Source organism: Pseudophryne corroboree, chromosome 4, assembly GCF_028390025.1.
Source record: "Pseudophryne corroboree isolate aPseCor3 chromosome 4, aPseCor3.hap2, whole genome shotgun sequence".
NCBI classification, from domain to species: domain Eukaryota; kingdom Metazoa; phylum Chordata; class Amphibia; order Anura; family Myobatrachidae; genus Pseudophryne; species Pseudophryne corroboree.
In genome coordinates this window covers 27,350,003-27,370,840 of record NC_086447.1, presented here as the reverse complement: position 1 = coordinate 27,370,840, position 20,838 = coordinate 27,350,003, and the positions used below count along the sequence as shown (strand labels likewise).

Below are 20,838 nucleotides of genomic sequence, written 5' to 3'. Positions count from 1 at the left end.
TGAGACGATCATATAGAGTAATCAGGCAGAATGTGGATGGATCTCTTGTAGCGGGGACTGTACTGCTGCAGATGTGCACTGACAGTGATGCTGGCTGTATGTACAAGGGGATAGATAGGCACGGTAGAGCCGCACAGACATGGCCAGCTCTGAATATAGGTGGATAACTGCATCTGTGTCACTATACAATGATGACAAACTCTGCAGGAAACAGGCCCTTTCTCAGTATTGCTTTGTTTCTGGGCCTTTTACCTCCCCATGTACATTCGCTATACTGTGGTTTGAGGCGAGTGTGGAAAAGGTGGAGCAGTCCATGAGGAATACCTGAAAGAATAAATAGAAGATGCGTCACACTGCGCTTATTCTCTTGTTAAAAATATGGAGTGATTATGTGTGTAATTATATTAATGTATATATCTCTCTCACAATAAAAGTCAAGAAAAAACTGTTTATTAGTAATATATATAGGTGGACAATTTTATAAAACCAAAGCCTAATAAGATTGTATTAAAACTGTATGGCTAAGGGCCTAATACCGGTATACACACACTAACACTAGACATTACAAACATGTAACACAAATAAACACATCTGTGGGGTAGAAACACCTGGAGGGCGGTTTACTCGTCCCTCAATATGGAGTAATATCGTCAACGATTCTTCTTGCCTGATGAAGCCTATTATTAGGCGAAACCGGTCGATCCAGCATTCTTCCAGTCTGCCGGCAGACCTTTGGGACTTTTGGATTTTACCTGAGGAACTTGCATAGACAGCCTGTCTGCATAAAAGCACTGGGAGTCTCTTTGTTCACTACAGCAATTTGGGGACTTCACCATCTGTTTGATTTAGCCCAATGGTGCTTGCCAAACTAAGTGGGTCATTCCGAGTTGATCGTAGCTGTGCTAAATTTAGCACAGCTACGATCATTCACACTGACATGCGGTGGGACGCCCAGCACAGGGCTAGCCCGCCCCGCATGTCAGTGCCGGCCCTCCGCAGAAGTGCAAAGGCATTGCACAGCGGTGATGCCTTTGCACTTCAAGAGTAGCTCCCGGCTAGCGCAGCTTTAGCGTGCTGGCCGGGAGCTACTCATCGCTCCCCGCCCCGCAGCGGCTGCACGTGACGTCATGCAGCCGCTGCGGCCAGCCCCGCGTTCGGTCCGGCCACGCCTGTGTTGGCCGGACCGCTCCAACGAAACGGCTGCCAAACGCCACCATTCTGCCCCCTCCCGCCCAGCGATCGCCTCTACCTGTCAATCAGGCAGAGGCGATTGCAGCCCTGCTACGGCTTTCGGCCGTCTGGCATGCACAATATGGACCCGTTTGCTCGCCTGCGACAAAAAGCAGTGAGCGAACGGGTCAGAATGACCCCCTATACCAAGGAGAATCGTTTTCTTTTTTGTTGACTTTTATTGTGAGAAATATATACATTAATTTAATTACACACATAATCACTCCATATTTTTAACAAGAGAATAAGCGCAGTGTGACGCATCTTCTATTTTTCCTTTTGTGTACTTAGAGGGAGTGTGTACCCCTCCTACTGTCACTACCTGCTGCTAGTTCTCTTTGCTAGTGATTAAGCGCAGCCCTCAGACTGCCCCCCTTCTCCATGAGGAATACTTCTCTTGATTATGTTCTTCATACTGATGACGTCTACATGGAAGTCCAAGTTTTAGGATCAGCAGAAGTCTTGTAGTTGTTAGAATTGAGGCAGAGACCTGTGCAGGTAGTAATGCAGATTTCCACCGTCGCCATCTCTTGTGTTCCATGGGCATTTTTTTGGGCATCAAGGTAACTGTGTCTTAATTTTGTTGTCCACAGTCGCACAACGAACGTCTCCAACAGGTCCCAAGACTCTGCAGCCCTTGCCACGACTGCAGACCACATCTCAGCCTGTAAGAAAAAACCCACCCATAACCAGGAACGGTGGCAATGAGCTGGACACACAAATAATGGAGCTTAACCAGGAGGTTAGTGGGGAGAATGCAGATAACAGGTCCCATCTTGGGGGTCATTCCGAGTTGATCACTCGCTAGCTGATTTTAGCAGCCGTGCAAACGCTGTATTTTAGCTTAGCAGAAGTGCGAATGAAAGGATCGCAGAGCGGCTACGACGTTTTTTGTGCAGTTTCTGAGCAGCTCCAGACCCACTCAGCGCTTGCGATCACTACAGACTGTTCAGTTCCTGTTTTGACGTCACAAACACGCCCTGCGTTCGCCCAGCCACGCCTGCGTTTTTCCTGGCACACCTGCGTTTTTTCCAACACTCCCTGAAAACGGTCAGTTGACACCCAGAAACGCCCACTTCATGTCAATCAATCTGCGGCCAGCAGTGCGACTGAAAAGCTTCACTAGACCTTGTGTGAAACTACACCGTTCGTTGTAATAGTACGATGCTCGTGCGCATTGCGCTGCATGCGCAGAAGTGCCGTTTTTTTGCCTGATCGCTGCACTGCGACTGAAATCTGCTAGCGAACAATTCGGAATGACCCCCCTTGCCTCCATGTCGTGTGATTGCAGTGAGATCAAGTCTGTGGAACTGCGGGGTTTGCAGAGATTTGCGTACCGCAGCAGAGATACTCACCTCTCAGCACACCTATGATTACAGGCATATAGTTCTGTGCACACAATGATTGACCAATTGCAGCCACCTTGCGTTCAGCTCTGCATTGACCCCATTGTATATTGGGGGTCATTCCGAGTTGATCGCACCAAGCAACTTTTGACTGCTGGTGCGATCAACTAATCCCCGCCTATGGGGGAGTGTATTTTAGCATAGCCGGGATGCGAACGCTTGTGCAGCCCCGCTATTCTAAAAAAAGTTTCACGTTAAATAAGAGCAGCCCTGGACATACTTACCCTGTGCAACGGATCCAGCGATGATGGGGCCGGCTTTGACGTCAGACATCCGCCCTCAGTTCTCCTGGACACGCCTGCATTTTCCTTACCACTCCCCGAAAACGGCCGCCAACGGACACGTGACGCCCCGGAACGCCTTCCTTCTGTCAATCTTCTTACGCTCGCCGCTGCGACCGCTTTCTTAGTTTCCAGCGTCGTAACCCGGCAACAGGGGTCACCGGGCAACGACGCTCCTGCGCAATGCGCACGCCCCACATGCACAGTTCCGACCCAATCGCATCGCTACGAGGAAGTGCAGCGTGCGATCGGGTCGGAATGACTCCCATTATTCTCTGTCTCAGTAATGAGTTCAAATCCAGAACATGCCCTTAGAATACTGTAAATCCCGCTCTAAAACATTCTTCAAATATCACCACCAGCCAGTCACACCCCGTACTTGTCCTAAACACCCATTACACCCTACACATTACCCATTCACCCATAAGCTCCAAATATAGGGGCAGGTGTTGAGTTGGATGCACCTCTCTTTACATACACAACAACGAGTGTCAGGCTGCGCAGAGACCAATTTACACATCCTCTCCGGATGAATCTGAGTTGGCCGGATCTTTACTTGATCTGTAGTTCAGTAAAATGGGCGATTTCAGGTGGGAACTGGGCGACAACACTGTGACTGCACAAAACTGTTGTTTCTTCTGGGAGTGTGGAGTGTGGTGGCCATGTGGCCAGGGTTCCGTGCTATTCTGAGTGATATATGTAGATAATGAGACACATTGGTGCAAGTGCCAACACTAATGATGCCATTACCGGCTATGGGCGGAAAAAGAGTGGCCGGAGCAGCTTCCCGCTAGAGGCTTCACAGATCCTTGCTTTAGGGGGTCATTCCGAGTTGTTCGCCAGCTGTTTTCATTCGCAGCGCAGCGATTCTGCAAAAAAAGCGGCACTTCTGCGCATGCGTATGCGGCGCAATGCGCATGCACAACGTACTTTCACAACAGCCGATGCTTTTTCACACAAGGTCTAGCGAAGCTTTTCAGTCGCACTGCTGGCCGCAGAGTTATTGACAGGAAAGGGGCGTTTCTGGGAGGTAACTGCCCGTTTTCAGGGAGTGTGCTGAAAAAACGCAGGCGTGTCAGGGACAAACGCAGGCGTGCCTGGGAAAACGCAGGTGTGGCTGGCCAAACGCAGGGTGTGTTCGTGACGTCAAAACAGGAACTAAATAGTCTGAAGTGATCGCTAGCTAAGAGTAGGTCTGGAGCTACTCAGAAACTGCTCAAAAATATTTTGGTGTCGCTCTGCGATCCTTTCTGTCGCACTTCTGCTAAGCTAAGATACACTCCCAGAGGGCGGCGGCATAGCGTTTGCACGGCTGCTAAAAGCAGCTAGCGAGCGAACAACTCGGAATCACCCCCTTAGCCCTATGGTTCCTCACATTAATATTGGCAGCTTAATATACTGTATTCTATAAGTTTATAGGGGGAGCTGTATCAAACCTTGAAGAGAGATTAAGTACCAACCGATCAGCTCCTGACTTTCATTTTTCAAACGCATCCTGTAAAATCACCAAAGCTGATTGGTTGGTACTTTATCTTTCTCCAAAGCGTGAAACATGTCCCCCACAGTAATTCATCATTAATCTGGTTCCCTATTCATTAAATAATATTGCCCCATAACATAATTATTAAGGTTATTTCCACATTTTCTAATACATAATAACTGAGGGGATGATGTTCCCCCCTCGTCATCTCATTGGCCAGACAGCTTTCCGGCACTTTTGTGACATTTTTGGTGAAACCTCCTGTGTTGTGGCCGTCCCTAAATGACACACGTTCCAAACTGGTAAATAACATTGCCAGCTGTGTGGAGGTCATAGCGGCGTGGGACGTGAGGCAGTGTCATAACGCCACAGAAACCGCACTTTAGTTAATTCCTCTAAATGTCATTTTTTTTGGGTGAGTCGGTGCATAACCTGGCACAATCCTGCACTCAGGACCTCCCTAATCTGCTCAGCCCCTCCCATCAGATCACGAAAAAGGTTTCACGCCAACGCATGCCGCCATTTTCACGTGCAACATATACATGTGAATGTACGTGAGACCTTTAGAGTGCAGGAGGCTCATGTTTTGTAGATCCAGCAGTGACCTGAAGTATCTGTGGGAAGTGTGCACTATTTCAAATAACTAAAGTTTTGCATAATGTCTGAGTATAATGTACGTAACCCATACACCATCTTACAGAGCAGATCTTGCGTTCATTCCAATGTAAATCCATGGAGTTCCGATTCCTAGTGAGTTGCTTGTCTTCTTTCATTCCACACAATGGCTGCCTCCTCTCGCTGCGCTATTCTTAATCCGCTGTCTCCCCTCCCCATGTCTAGTTAATGGAGCTGAAGTTGACCGTCGATGGGCTGGAGAAAGAGCGAGATTTCTACTTCACCAAACTGCGAGATATTGAACTTATCTGCCAGGAGCACGAGAGCGAGAACCCGGCCGTCCTCTCCAAAATCATCGACATCTTGTACGCCACAGAGGTGCGTCCAGCCCCCCAGGGGAACCCTGCCTCTATAGCACTGCAGTCATAACTCAGCATTAAAGGGGGTAATTTGCCTTTACCCCACCCTGTTATATTGCTCAAGGCTCCTTCTGGGAAGTCCTTGTACAGCAGGGACCGGATGTGTACTGTGTATGAGACCATGCCGGTGGAAAATAGTCTTATTCATAGTGTAGATAGACAACAATATAAAGTAGTAGTAAAGTGGCACATGCAAACAATTAAATAGAACTGAAGGTGGACCACATTATTGTTATCTATATAATAATTTCTCTAACGTCCTATTGGCTGCTGGGGACTCCGTAAGGACCATGGGGATAGACGGGCTCCGCAGGAGACATGGGCACTTTAAGAAAGAATTTAGTTCCTGGTGTGCACTGGCTCCTCCCTCTGTGCCCCTCCTCCAGACCTCAGTTTGAGACTGTGCCCAGACGAGCTGGGTGCTTTTCAGTGAGCTCTCCTGAGTTTACTGATAGAAAGTATTTTGTTAGGTTTTTTATTTTCAGGGAGATCTGCTGGCAACAGACTCCCTGCATCGTGGGACAGAGGGGAGAGAAGCAGCCCTACTCTCTGAAGCTAGGTCCTGCTTCTTAGGCTACTGGACACCATTAGCTCCAGAGGGATCGGTACGCAGGATCTCACCCTCGCCATCCGGTCCCAGAGCCGTGCCGCCGTCCCACTCGCAGGGCCGGAAGACAGAAGCCGGGTGAGTATGAGAAGCAAAGAAGACTTCACAGGCGGCAGAAGACTCCGTGATCTTCACTGAGGTAACGCACAGCACTGCAGCTGTGCGCCATTGCTCCCACACACCGCACATACTTCGGTCACTGTAAGGGTGCAGGGCGCAGGGGGGGGGGGGGCGCCCTGGGCAGCATTTGGGACCTCTTTTGGCAAAGTTAAACATATATACAGCTGGGCACTGTATATATGTATGAGCCCCCGCCAAGAATTGCATATTTAAGCGGGACAGAAGCCCGCCGCCGAGGGGGCGGGGCTTCTTCCTCAGCACTCACCAGTGCCATTTTTTCTCCACAGCTCCGCTGAGAGGAAGCTCCACAGGCTCTCCCGTACAGATACACGGTAGAAGAGGGTTAAAAAGAGAGGGGGGGCACATAATTAGGCGCAAAAAACAATATAACAGCAGCTACTGGGTTAACATTGTTACTGTGTTATTCCTGGGTTTATAGCGCTGGGGTGTGTGCTGGCATACTCTCTGTCTCTCCAAAGGGCCTTGTTGTCACGATCCGGGTATCTGGACGCCATTACTTACCCTTCAGATGCCTCCTAAGGCGGGCTCAGCGTTCCAGGACCGGATTCCGCTGTTCCTGAGTTTCCACATACAGAGTGGTCTTTTCATCAGCCGCGGCCTCCGCTGTGCCCGCGTGGTTAAATGTGCATCTATCAGCCTGGCGTCTCCTGTCTCCGGTGGCCGGCGCCGCCATTACTGTTTCCCAGACCACATGGATTACAAACCAAACTTCCCTCCAAGTGTCTGCATGGGCGCAGCCATCTTGGATTCTGTCATCTGATCATTTCCACCAATCTGCTGTCTGTGTTGTTGATTTGCATAATTGCCTAGCCAACCCCTTCCTTGCTGCAGGTATAAGTAAGCTGTACCTGAGCAAGGAAGACGTCAGTGCTTTGGTTGTCAAACCTAGTTCCTGTTTGTCTCTCTTCTATGACTGTCTTCCAGGTTCCAGCTCCTGTCTCAAGACTTCCACCATAGAGACCCGCACCAGCATTCCACCTGCGGTGTAGCCTGACTCTCCAATCCATTGTGGATTCATCTGTTTCCAGCTACAACACTACCTGCTTCCAGCCTCAGCTTCCAGCAGAGTACAGCTTCCCTTAAAGGGCCGGTGTCCTTTCTACACTTTACCACTCTCCACCGGAATTATTATTTCTCCGCTCTCAAGTTCTACATTTCAGTTCACATTTCATCGCTCCCAAAGTTCATTTATTATTTAACTGGTTCCAGCCAGTATCCACTCCGTGCTAACAACAGTCTGGTTCCAGCCAGTATCCACAGCAGCTGTTTTACCTTCAGCAACCCAGCTCTTCCTGGAACACCAGCTGGTATAATCCTGGGTTATCTCCATTGCTACAGCCGGGCCTGGTAAGGACTTTCCATCTAGAAGATTATAAGAACTATCTCACACTACCAGTGCCCTGTGGCTCCTGCCATGCTGTAGTACTCAGGAACTGTATTTATTCTTTGCTGACTTTTACGTTTTCTTTTATTGCTGCTGTGATGCGGAGTTGTCATAATAAACATCCTTGACTTTTATCTAAGTTGTCGTGGTCACGCCTTCGGGCAGTTATTATTCATGTTACTTACATGTCCAGGGGTCTGATACAACCTCCCAGGTTCCGGTACATCTCAGCCCCTACAACTGAGGCTGCCTCCCGTCAGCTCAGGCCCTCAGTTGTGACAGTAAGCACTGACCTAATGAATCCAGCCGGAGACCAGGATCAAGCGGCCAGGCCGATGCAAGAACTGGCAGCCCGACTAGAACATCAGGAGGCTGCACAGGGCCACATCATCCGCTGTCTCCAGGATCTCTCTACTCGGCTGGATGGGATTCAGACAACTCTCCGTGGATCAGGCGCGTCTGGTGCGTCAACCACAGTGACTCCAGCTATAACCCCACCCACCTTACCCATTTCTGCTCCACGTCTTCATCTTCCAACGCCAGCAAAATTTGACGGATCTCCAAGATTCTGCAGGGGATTTCTCAACCAGTGTGAGATTCAGTTTGAGCTACAACCTGGCAATTTTCCCAGTGACCGTACAAAAATTGCCTACATTATTTCTCTTCTCAGTGGCTCAGCCCTTGATTGGGCATCACCGTTATGGGAGAGGTCCGACACCCTGCTATCTTCTTACACTGCATTTGTGTCAACATTCAGGCGCATCTTCGACGAGCCAGGCCGGGTAACTTCAGCTTCGTCTGAGATTCTCCGTTTACGCCAGGAATCACGTACTGTAGGACAATATCTTATACAGTTCCAGATCCTGGCATCCGAACTGGCATGGAACGACGAGGCCCTGTATGCTGCATTCTGGCATGGTTTATCCGAGCGTATTAAAGATGAGTTAGCTACCAGAGACTTACCCTCCAAGTTAGATGAGCTAATCTCACTTTGTACGAAAGTTGACTTGCGTTTCAGAGAGAGAGCAACTGAGCGTGGAAGATCATCTGCTCCAAAATCTTCTACTCCTCCTCCTCGCCAACTGTCACCAACTACAGATGAACCCATGCAAATTGGCCGTTCCCGTTTAACTCCTGCTGAGCGCCGAAGACGTCTCTCCGAGTTTCTCTGTCTGTATTGTGCAGCTCCGTCTCACACCATTAATGCCTGTCCCAAACGTCCGGGAAACTCCAAATCCTAGCTCGCCAAGGAGAGGGCCGGCTAGGAGTAATGATCTCCTCTCCATCTCCTCAAGATTGTAACCTCCCAGTCTCGCTTCAAGTTGCTCAACGTTATCAGAACGTCATTGCCCTCCTGGATTCCGGAGCAGCTGGGAACTTTATTACTGAAGCCTATGTTAAACGGTGGTCCCTACCCACCGAGAGACTTCCTTCGTCCTTTTCCTTAACTGCTGTGGATGGCAGTAAAATTTTTGATACAGTTATTTCTCTAAGGACTCTACCAGTTCGTCTGAGAGTGGGAGTTCTTCATTCCGAACTTATTTCATTTTTAGTTATTCCAAGAGCCACACATCCTGTGGTCCTGGGCCTTCCATGGCTCCGTCTTCACAATCCTACAATTGATTGGACGACTACGCAAATCCTGGCATGGGGTTCCTCCTGTACTAAGACATGTTTGTTTAAAGTGTTGCCTGTCTGTTCTTCCTCCCCCAGGTCGTCTGATGTTCCACCTCCTCCATATCAAGATTTCACGGATGTGTTCAGTAAAGCTTCTGCTGATATCCTTCCTCCTCATAGAGAATGGGACTGCCCGATTGATCTCGTTCCAGGGAAGGTTCCACCTCGAGGCCGAACTTATCCGTTGTCTCTCCCCGAGACACATTCTATGGAGGAATACATTAAAGAGAACCTAGCAAAGGGGTTCATTCGACCTTCTTCTTCTCCAGCCGGCGCAGGCTTCTTTTTTGTAAAGAAGAAAGATGGTGGTCTGCGGCCGTGCATCGACTACAGAGGTTTGAACGACATTACCATCAAGAACCGCTATCCTTTACCCCTGATTACTGAGCTCTTTGACAGAGTTAGCGGAGCTACCATCTTTACAAAGCTGGACCTGAGAGGTGCATACAATCTCATCCGGATCCGTGAGGGTGACGAGTGGAAGACCGCATTTAACACCCGTGACGGACATTATGAGTACCTCGTCATGCCCTTCGGATTGAGCAATGCTCCAGCTGTCTTCCAGCATTTCGTCAATGAGATCTTCAGAGACATTCTATACCGTCATGTCGTGGTCTATCTAGATGATATCCTCATTTTTGCCAACGATTTAGAGGAACATCGTTTCTGGGTAAAGGAGGTTCTGTCCCGTCTCCGTGTCAATCATCTCTACTGCAAATTAGAGAAATGCGTCTTTGAAGTCAAGTCCATTCCGTTTCTAGGGTACATTGTGTCCGGTTCCGGACTAGAGATGGATCCTGAGAAACTACAAGCAATCCAGAATTGGCCGGTACCCTTAACCCTCAAAGGGGTCCAGAGGTTCTTAGGGTTCGCCAATTATTACCGAAAGTTTATACGAGACTTTTCCACCATTGTGGCGCCTATTACTGCTTTCACCAAGAAGGGTGCTAACCCGTCCAAGTGGTCTGAAGAAGCCATGCAAGCTTTTCATCTTTTAAAACAGAGGTTCATCTCTGCACCTGTCCTGAAACAGCCTGACATCGACTCTCCTTTCATCTTAGAGGTGGATGCCTCCTCCGTTGGAGTAGGAGCGGTGTTATCTCAGAGGGCTAAAGATGGTCATTTACATCCTTGCAGTTTCTTCTCACGGAAGTTCTCCCCAGCGGAGCGCAACTATGCCATTGGCGACCAGGAGTTGCTAGCCATCAAGCTCGCTCTAGAGGAGTGGAGATATCTGTTGGAGGGAGCTTCTCATTCAATCACCATCCTTACAGACCACAAGAACCTTCTATATCTAAAAGGCGCACAATGTCTCAACCCTCGTCAGGCCAGATGGGCACTTTTCTTTTCTAGGTTCGACTTTAAACTCCAGTTCTGTCCGGGCTCTCAGAATCGCAAGGCCGATGCCCTTTCCCGCTCATGGGAGCAAGAAAATGAGTCAGAGTCTTCAGACAAGCATCCTATTATAAATCCGTTGGCATTCTCCACGGTAGGGATGGACTCTACGCCCCCATCAGGGAAAAGTTTTGTGAAGCCGACACTAAGGAAGAAGCTCATGCATTGGGCCCATGCTTCCCGTTTTGCCGGACATACAGGTATCCAAAAAACCCTGGAGTTTATCTCTAGGTCCTATTGGTGGCCAACTCTGAAAAAGGACGTTTTGGAGTTTATTGCATCTTGCCCAAAGTGTGCTCAACATAAAGTATCCCGCCAGTCGCCTGCGGGGCAACTGGTTCCACTATCTGTTCCCCGTCGACCATGGACCCATTTGTCGATGGATTTTATTACAGATTTGCCCATGTGCAACAAGTTCAATACCATCTGGGTGGTAGTTGACCGGTTCACCAAGATGGCACACTTCATTCCTCTCACCGGTCTTCCGTCAGCTTCCAAGTTGGCTCAAGTATTCATACAAGAGATCTTCCGACTCCACGGTCTTCCAGAAGAAATTATCTCAGATCGAGGAGTTCAATTCACAGCCAAATTCTGGCGAAGTTTATGTCAAGTCCTCCAAGTCAAGTTAAAGTTTTCTACGGCTTACCATCCTCAGACCAATGGTCAAACTGAGAGGGTGAATCAGGACTTGGAGGCCTTCCTCCGCATCTATGTGTCCTCCTCTCAAGATGACTGGGTTCAATTACTTCCCTGGGCCGAGTTCTGTCATAACAATCAGTATCATTCTTCATCTTCTTCAACACCATTCTTCACCAACTTTGGATTCCACCCTAAAGTCCCTGAGTTCCAACCGCTTCCAGCAACTTCTGTTCCCGCAGTGGATATCACCTTGCATCAGTTTGCCAATATCTGGAAGAGCGTACGATCAGCTCTGCTCAAGGCATCGTTCAGGTACAAGAAGTTTGCGGATAAGAAGCGTCGAGCAGTTCCTGCTCTCAAGGTGGGTGATCGGGTATGGTTATCCACGAAGAATTTGAGGTTAAGAGTTCCCAGTATGAAGTTTGCACCTCGCTACATCGGTCCTTTCAAAATTGATCAAGTCATCAATCCTGTTGCTTACAGACTCCAGTTACCTCCCTTCTTAAAAATACCCAGGACATTCCATGTTTCCCTGTTGAAACCGCTAATCTTGAATCGGTTTCATTCCTCACTTCCACCAACTCCGAAAGTCCAAACTCAACGAGGCGTTGAGTATGAAGTGGCCAAAATCCTGGACTCACGTCACCGTTACGGTCAACTTCAGTATCTCATTGACTGGAAGGGCTATGGTCCTGAAGAACGCTCTTGGACCAATGCCTCTGACGTCCATGCTCCTGCCTTGGTCCGAAATTTCCACGCAAAGTTTCCTTTAAAGCCTAAGAAGTGTCCTGGGGCCACTCCTAAAGGGGGGGGTGCTGTCACGATCCGGGTATCTGGACGCCATTACTTACCCTTCAGATGCCTCCTAAGGCGGGCTCAGCGTTCCAGGACCGGATTCCGCTGTTCCTGAGTTTCCACATACAGAGTGGTCTTTTCATCAGCCGCGGCCTCCGCTGTGCCCGCGTGGTTAAATGTGCATCTATCAGCCTGGCGTCTCCTGTCTCCGGTGGCCGGCGCCGCCATTACTGTTTCCCAGACCACATGGATTACAAACCAAACTTCCCTCCAAGTGTCTGCATGGGCGCAGCCATCTTGGATTCTGTCATCTGATCATTTCCACCAATCTGCTGTCTGTGTTGTTGATTTGCATAATTGCCTAGCCAACCCCTTCCTTGCTGCAGGTATAAGTAAGCTGTACCTGAGCAAGGAAGACGTCAGTGCTTTGGTTGTCAAACCTAGTTCCTGTTTGTCTCTCTTCTATGACTGTCTTCCAGGTTCCAGCTCCTGTCTCAAGACTTCCACCATAGAGACCCGCACCAGCATTCCACCTGCGGTGTAGCCTGACTCTCCAATCCATTGTGGATTCATCTGTTTCCAGCTACAACACTACCTGCTTCCAGCCTCAGCTTCCAGCAGAGTACAGCTTCCCTTAAAGGGCCGGTGTCCTTTCTACACTTTACCACTCTCCACCGGAATTATTATTTCTCCGCTCTCAAGTTCTACATTTCAGTTCACATTTCATCGCTCCCAAAGTTCATTTATTATTTAACTGGTTCCAGCCAGTATCCACTCCGTGCTAACAACAGTCTGGTTCCAGCCAGTATCCACAGCAGCTGTTTTACCTTCAGCAACCCAGCTCTTCCTGGAACACCAGCTGGTATAATCCTGGGTTATCTCCATTGCTACAGCCGGGCCTGGTAAGGACTTTCCATCTAGAAGATTATAAGAACTATCTCACACTACCAGTGCCCTGTGGCTCCTGCCATGCTGTAGTACTCAGGAACTGTATTTATTCTTTGCTGACTTTTACGTTTTCTTTTATTGCTGCTGTGATGCGGAGTTGTCATAATAAACATCATTGACTTTTATCTAAGTTGTCGTGGTCACGCCTTCGGGCAGTTATTATTCATGTTACTTACATGTCCAGGGGTCTGATACAACCTCCCAGGTTCCGGTACATCTCAGCCCCTACAACTGAGGCTGCCTCCCGTCAGCTCAGGCCCTCAGTTGTGACACTTGTGGGGGAACTGTCTTCAGAAAGGGCATTCCCTGTGTGTGTGGTGTGTCGGTACGCTTGTGTCGACATGTCTGATGAAGGCTATGTGGAAGCAGAGCGGGAGCAAATGAATATGGTGTCTCCGCCGACGGCGCCGACACCTAATTGGATGGATATGTGGAAGGTTTTAAATGATAATGTTAATTCCTTACATAAAAGGTTAGACAAAGCTGAAGCCTCGGGACAGTCAGGATCTCAACCCGTGCCTGATCCTATGTCGCAGAGGCCGTCAGGGTCTCAGAAGCGCCCACTATCCCAAATTGTTGACACAGATACCGACATGGATTCTGACTCCAGTGTTGATTACGATGATGCAAAGTTACAGCCAAAATTGGCTAAATCCATCCGTTATATTATTGTAGCAATAAAGGATGTTTTGCACATGAAACCCCAGTCCCTGATAAGAGGGTGCATATGTATAAGGGAAAGAAGCCGGAGGTAACCTTTCCCCCCTCTCATGAGCTGAATGAGTTATGTGAAAAGGCTTGGGAATCTCCGGATAAAAAACTGCAGATTTCCACAAGGATTCTTATGGCGTATCCTTTCCCGCCAACGGACAGGTTACGCTGGGAATCCTCCCCTAGGGTGGACAAAGCTTTAACACGCTTATCCAAGAAGGTAGCCCTGCCGTCACAGGATACGGCTACCCTCAAAGATGCTGCGGATCGCAAACAGGAGGTTACCCTGAAGTTCATTTATACACATTCAGGTACCTTACTAAGGCCGGCAATCGCGTCGGCCTGGGTGTGTAGTGCTGTAGCAGCATGGACGGATACCTTATCTGAGGAAATTGATACCTTAGACAAGGATACTATATTGTTGACCCTGGGGCATATTAAAGACGCTGTCCTATATTTGAGAGATGCTCAAAGAGAAATGCAATGTCGATTTCTGCCTGAAGGGTCCTGTGGACTCGGCAATGGACAGGTGATGCCGACTCAAAAAGGCATATGGAGGTTTTACCTTACAAGGGTGAGGAATTGTTTGGGGAGAGTCTCTCGGACCTGGTCTCCACAGCTACAGCTGGAAAGTCAAATTTTTTGCCTTATATTCCCTCACAGCCTAAGAGAGCACCGTATTATCAAATGCAGTCCTTTCGATCACGAAGAAACAAGAAAGTCCGAGGTGCGTCCTTTCTTGCCAGAGGCAGGGGCAGAGGAAAGAAGCTGCACAACACAGCTAGTTCCCAGGAACAGAAGTCCTCCCCAGCCTCTACAAAATCCACCGCATGACGCTGGGGCTCCACAGGCGGAGCTAGGCCCGGTGGGAGCACGTCTTCGAAATTTCAGCCACAAGTGGCTTCACTCCCAGGTGGATCCCTGGGCAATAGAAATTGTGTCTCAGGGATACAAGCTGGAATTCGAAGAGATGCCCCCTCACCGATACCTCAAATCGGCCCTACCAGCTTCCCCCCACGAGAGGGAAATAATGTTAACTGCAATTCACAAATTGTATCTTCAACAGGTGGTGGTCAAGGTTCCCCTCCTTCAACAGGGAAGGGGTTATTATTCGACCATGTTTGTAGTCCCGAAACCGGACGGTTCGGTCAGACCCATATTGAATTTAAAATCCCTGAACATATACCTGAAAAGGTTCAAGTTCAGGATGGAATCGCTGAGAGCGGTCATCGCAAGCCTGGAAGGGGGGGATTTTATGGTGTCTCTGGACATAAAGGATGCATACCTTCATGTCCCCATTTATCCACCTCATCAGGCGTACCTCAGATTTGTGGTACAGGATTGTCATTACCAATATCAGACGTTGCCGTTTGGTCTCTCCACGGCACCGAGAATATTTACCACGGTAATGGCGGAAATGATGGTGCTCCTGCGGAAGCAAGGGGTCACAATTATCCCGTACTTGGACGATCTCCTCATAAAAGCGAGATCAGGAGAGCAGTTGCTGAACAGCGTATCACTTTCTCTGGAAGTGTTATGGCAACACGGCTGGATTCTAAATATTCCAAAGTCGCAGTTGGTTCCTACGACTCGTCTGCCTTTCCTGGGCATGATTCTGGACACAGACCAGAAAAGGGTTTATCTCTCGATAGAGAAAGCTCAGGAACTCGTGACCCTGGTCAGGAACCTATTAAAACCAAACAGGTGTCAGTGCATCACTGCACTCGAGTCCTGGGAAAGATGGTGGCATCATACAAGGCCATTCCCTTCGGCAGGTTCCATGCGAGGACCTTTCAATGGGACTTACTGGACAAGTGGTCCGGATCACATCTTCAGATGCATCGGTTAATCACCCTGTCCGCCAGAGCCAGGGTGTCGCTCCTGTGGTGGCTGCAGAGTGCTCACCTTCTCGAGAGCCGCAGATTCGGCATTCAGGACTGGGTCCTGGTGACCACGGACGCAAGCCTCCGAGGTTGGGGAGTAGTCACACAGGGAAGAAATTTCCAAGGTCTGTGGTCAAGTCAAGGGACTTGCCTTCACATCAACATCCTGGAACTAAGGGCCATATACAACGCCCTGCGTCAAGCGGAGAACTTGCTTCGCGACCAACCGGTTCTGATTCAGTCAGACAACATCACCGCAGTCGCTCATGTAAACCGCCAAGGCGGCACAAGGAGCAGAGTGGCGATGGCGGAAGCCACCAGAATTCTTCGCTGGGCGGAGAATCACGTAAGCGCACTGTCAGCAGTGTTCATCCCGGGAGTGGACAACTGGGAAGCAGACTTCCTCAGCAGATATTGCGCCAGGTCAAAAGACCCTCAGGCAGTAGCTGTGGACGCCCTGGTGACACCGTGGGTGTTCCAGTCGGTCTATGTATTTCCTCCTCTTCCTCTCATACCCAAGGTGCTGAGGATAATAAGAAAAAGAGGAGTGAGAACAATCCTCATTGTTCCAGATTGGCCACGAAGGACTTGGTATCCAGATCTGCAAGAAATGCTCACAGATGACCCGTGGCCTCTTCCTCTAAGACAGGACCTGTTGCAACAGGGGCCCTGTCTGTTCCAAGACTTACCGCGGCTGCGTTTGACGGCGTGGCGGTTGAACGCCGGATCCTAGCAGAGAAGGGCATTCCGGATGAGGTCATTCCTACGCTGATAAAGGCTAGGAAGGACGTGACAGCTAAACATTATCACCGTATATGGCGAAAATATGTTTCTTTGTTTGAAGACAGGAATTCTCCTACGGAGGAATTCCAGCTGGGCCGTTTCCTTCACTTCCTACAGTCCGTAGTGAATTTGTGCCTATAATTGGGCTCCATTAAGGTCCAGATTTCGGCCCTATCCATTTTCTTTCAAAAGGAGTTGGCTTCTCTACCAGAAGTTCAGACGTTTGTAAAGGGAGTGCTGCATATTCATCCTCCTTTTGTGCCTCCAGTGGCACCTTGGGATCTTAACGTGGTGTTAAGTTTCCTGAAATCCCACTGGTTTGAACCACTTAAAACGGTGGAGTTGAAATATCTCACGTGGAAGGTGGTCATGCTATTAGCCTTGGCTTCGGCTAGGCGTGTGTCAGAGTTGGCGGCTTTGTCACATAAAAGCCCCTATCTGGTTTTCCATATGGATAGAGCAGAATTGCGGATCCGTCCACAATTTCTGCCGAAAGTGGTTTCATCTTTTCATATGAACCAGCCTATTGTGGTACCTGTGGCTACTCGTGACTTGGAGGATTATGAGTTGCTTGATGTGGTCAGGCTTTGAAGGTTTATGTAGCCAGAACGGCTAGGGTCAGGAAAACAGTCGTTGTTTATCCTGTATGCATCCAACAAGCTTGGTGCTCCTGCTTCAAAGCAAACTATTGCTCGCTTGATCTGTAACACGATTCAGCAGGCTCATTCTGCGGCTGGATTGCCGCTGCCAAAATCAGTTAAGGCCCATTCCACTAGGAAGGTGGGCTCTTCTTGGGTGGCTGCCCGAGGGGTCTCTGCATTACAACTTTGCCGAGCGGCTACTTGGTCAGGTTCAAACACTTTTGCAAAGTTTTACAAGTTTGATACCCTGGCTGAGGAGGACCTCTTGTTTGCTCAATCGGTGCTGCAGAGTCATCCGCACTCTCCCGCCCGTTTGGGAGCTTTGTTATAATCTCCATGGTCCTTACGGAGTCCCCAGCATCCACTAGGACGTTAGAGAAAACAAGATTTTACTTACCGGTATTTCTCGTAGTGCGTAGTGGATGCTGGGCGCCCGTCCCAAGTGCGGACTTCTTCTGCAATACTTGTATATAGTTATTGCTTCAATAAGGGTTAAGTTATGGTTGCATCAGGGTTGGACCTGATGCTCTGTTATTTGTCATACTGTTAACTGGTTGTTATCACATGTTATACGGTGTGATTGGTGTGGCTGGTATGGAATCTTGCCCTGGATTACCAAAATCCTTTCCTTGTACTGTCAGCTCCTCTGGGCACAGTTTCTCTAACTGAGGTCTGGAGGAGGGACATAGAGGGAGGAGCCAGAGCACACCAGAATCTAAATTCTTTCTTAAAGTGCCCATGTCTCCTGCGGAGCCCGTCTATCCCCATGGTCCTTACGGAGTCCCCAGCATCCACTACGGACTACGAGAAATAGATTTACCGGTAAGTAAAATCTTATTTTATGAAGGTCTGCCCAATTACCGTTATTATCAGCCTTATGACTGCCCTCTTCATCAGGAGACCTGGGCCATTTATCTCCGCTCTCTTTCTCCTGCAGGACGGATTTGCACCCCCAGAAGATGATGAGAAGGAGGACCTTCAGCCGGAGGATCAGGATGAATACTGACCACACTTCTGCCCCTTCTTGTCCCGGCGGACCCTTTGCATCGTACAGCGATGCTCCTTGTTGCCCATTACCCATCAGCCATTTTGCAATATGAACATCAGAGGTTGGGATCATCCATCACAGTGACTCAAACGGGCGACCAATCCACGGAATGGGCATTCTGCAGTGCCGTGTGAGATTGGTGTCTCTTGGAGCATGGACTTTTCTTTGCTTTGTTGAACATAGCACTTCATTTATTTAGCGAGAGATTGTGATCACCCTCCGGCGGGGAGATGTATAGCTGCTTTCATTCGCCTTCCTTCCCCTTCATCCTTTTTTTTTTTTTTACCAAGATCTCTGATTGTTTATCACATCGTTGTACATGTGAGAACTGCTTGTTATGTTTCTACTAATCTCTACCTGTCTTCCTGTCACGGTATCACTTCATGTGTCTTTTATTTATTACTTATTTATTAGCAGTTTCTTATATAGCGCAGCATATTCCATTGCGCTTTACAATTAGAACAACAGTAATAGAACAAAACTGGGTACAAACAGACAGACATAGAGGTAGGAGGGCCCTGCTCGCAAGCTTACACTCTATAGGGAAATAGGCATTGATACACAAGGATAGATGCTACCTATTGCATAATGGTCCACCAGGCTGCTAGGTTCATAATGATCACCCCGCAATGTTGGCCAAGTGTCAGGAAGGTGTGAGAGTAAAGAAAGACAAGATATGTGATGTTGTGCATACTGTACAGAGAGGATGTAATTAGATAGGGTGTAATTATTCTACTTCTGAAATTGCGTATTTAAAGTGGGGGGGGGGGGGGGGGGGTGGCTGCTAAAATTTTCTTGCTATTATGTATTTATAAGTAAAAATACCGCATTGGCGAGCCTCAGCCAGACGTAGAATACAAATGTTCTATGTACTCCTTTAATACAGATAATGAAAGCACTGAGAAACCTGTAGCAAGTTGCTTGAACATTGCTTCTGTGTGCAGTATAAAGCATCGTTTAGTTGGCTACACTGAAAACCTCCAGCACGTGAGGTATAAAAGAAAGACATCCATAATGATTCAAAATCATTGCACAATGCCCCGGGCTGATCGTCGTTGTGCAAAATCGCAAGCCGGACAATTATCTAAAAACTGTGCATGCGTACAGATCATAATGCACAGGTGTGAGGCCAAACTGCGAAAAACTCCAGCGTCCTTTTTGATCGCTAGGTGAACGCAGGCTGATTGACAGGAAGCGGACGTTTGGGGGTGGTAACTGGCCATTTTCTGTGAGGTCAGGACAAATGCAGGCATTCCCAAGCGTTTCAGGGCAGTTGTGTGACGTCAGCTCCGACCCCAATCAGTGCGATTCTATCGCACTGTAGGAGTAAATCCTGGGCTACGCACACACTGCACAATATAGAAACATCATTCAATGGTGAGAGAGTTGTCAAAAGATTTGCAGCTGACTGGCATTTGCAAAGCTTTTCACACGGCGTGCGCAGTCTTGCCCTGGGCAGATTTTCATTCTGTCTGGGCGGCGACTATCCGATCGCAAACCTGTGCAAATTTGCAGAGGTGCGATTAGGTCTGAATCAGGCCCTTGGTGACCGTACAGATACATATAAAATAAGAAATATGGATACAGTAATGGGAACGTATCAGGCACCCCTTACAGTTTTGTCGCCCTATACCCTGGTCCTCCCTCTAGTAATCTGTCCTGGACCTGTATAGCCCAGAGCCATACACATTATGGAACAGATGACAAACGGCTGCCTCGGACTGCCTCATAAAAATCTACATAGAAAATCAAATGTATAAATAAGAAATATGGGTACAGTAATGGGAATGTAAAAGGCACCCCTTACAGTCTTGTCGCTCTATACCCTGTTCCTCCCTCTAGTAATCTGTCCTGGACCTGTATAGCCCAGAGCCATACACATTATGGAACAGATGACAAACAGCTGCCTCGGACTGCCTCACAAAAATCTACATAGAAAATCAAATGTATAAATAAGAAAAGTACATTTAAAAGCATGTTACAAATTAGGCAACCCTCCGCTGAGAATAACTAAGAGCACACTTGCTCTCCAGATTGTTATATATTTGCACAAGTGTGATAATCTTATACTACATTTGTCAGATGCCATTGAGGAATGTATGACTGCAGCATCATCTTTCGTATGTGGGCTTTATCCTAATGTTCTCTTTGTGCCAAGGTGGAGCGCTTCACATATCTCAGTTTGCACGTGAAAATCTCCCTCTTCCCCAAAAGTTTACACAAACATGTGGACTGGTCTCATGTGGACTGGTCTCATGTTTGCTTGAGAAGTTTGACTTTCAGAATAACGCCAGAATGTTGAAGACCATATTTTGAGACTGTACAGATCTGTTGACCACAAACTCCTCAGAAGAGTCTGACCTGCTGCCCCCGTCATTTCACCTCGGTATCAATCCAGACCGTGGAAGCGGGGTCTCCAGATCCTCTCAGTATGCTAGAACAAGACGATGTTCTAGGTGTCCAGTGCTTTCATTTCTCTTCTTACGCTACATACACAATCAGATGTTCCAGCATCTGAGTATAATCCTAGAGCCTTCACCAACCGGTAATGAATCTCCAGCATGTAGAGGAATATGCAGAGTAAATACGCTGATTCTACTCTCCTGTGCTGTCCTCTTCCATTATTGTCTTCCGTGTTTCCTCCATCTCCCCGCTGCCAGGTTCGTTGTAATATATTTATTTGCTGGCGCTGATTTTTGGGCTGTACTTTTCGGACCTGGCGGCCTAGGAGGGGAGTGGAGGAAGTATCAGAGCT

The 20,838-nt window shown here is 48.4% G+C and overlaps 1 protein-coding gene across 7 annotated transcripts in view; it reads left to right on the top strand.

The window, feature by feature from the left end:
• MAPRE3 (microtubule associated protein RP/EB family member 3) overlaps positions 1–18,855 on the top strand; it is a 173,742-nt gene extending 154,887 nt beyond the window's left edge. For all 7 annotated transcript variants that reach the window (XM_063914950.1, XM_063914948.1, XM_063914952.1 and 4 more), the window contains 3 exons: positions 1,824–1,972; positions 5,238–5,390; positions 17,973–18,855. In XM_063914950.1, coding sequence (XP_063771020.1) covers positions 1,824–1,972; positions 5,238–5,390; positions 17,973–18,041 — 371 coding nt within the window. In that variant the 3' untranslated portion in view covers positions 18,042–18,855. The remainder of the gene's footprint in view (positions 1–1,823; positions 1,973–5,237; positions 5,391–17,972) is intronic.
• Positions 18,856–20,838: the final 1,983 nt, after the last annotated feature.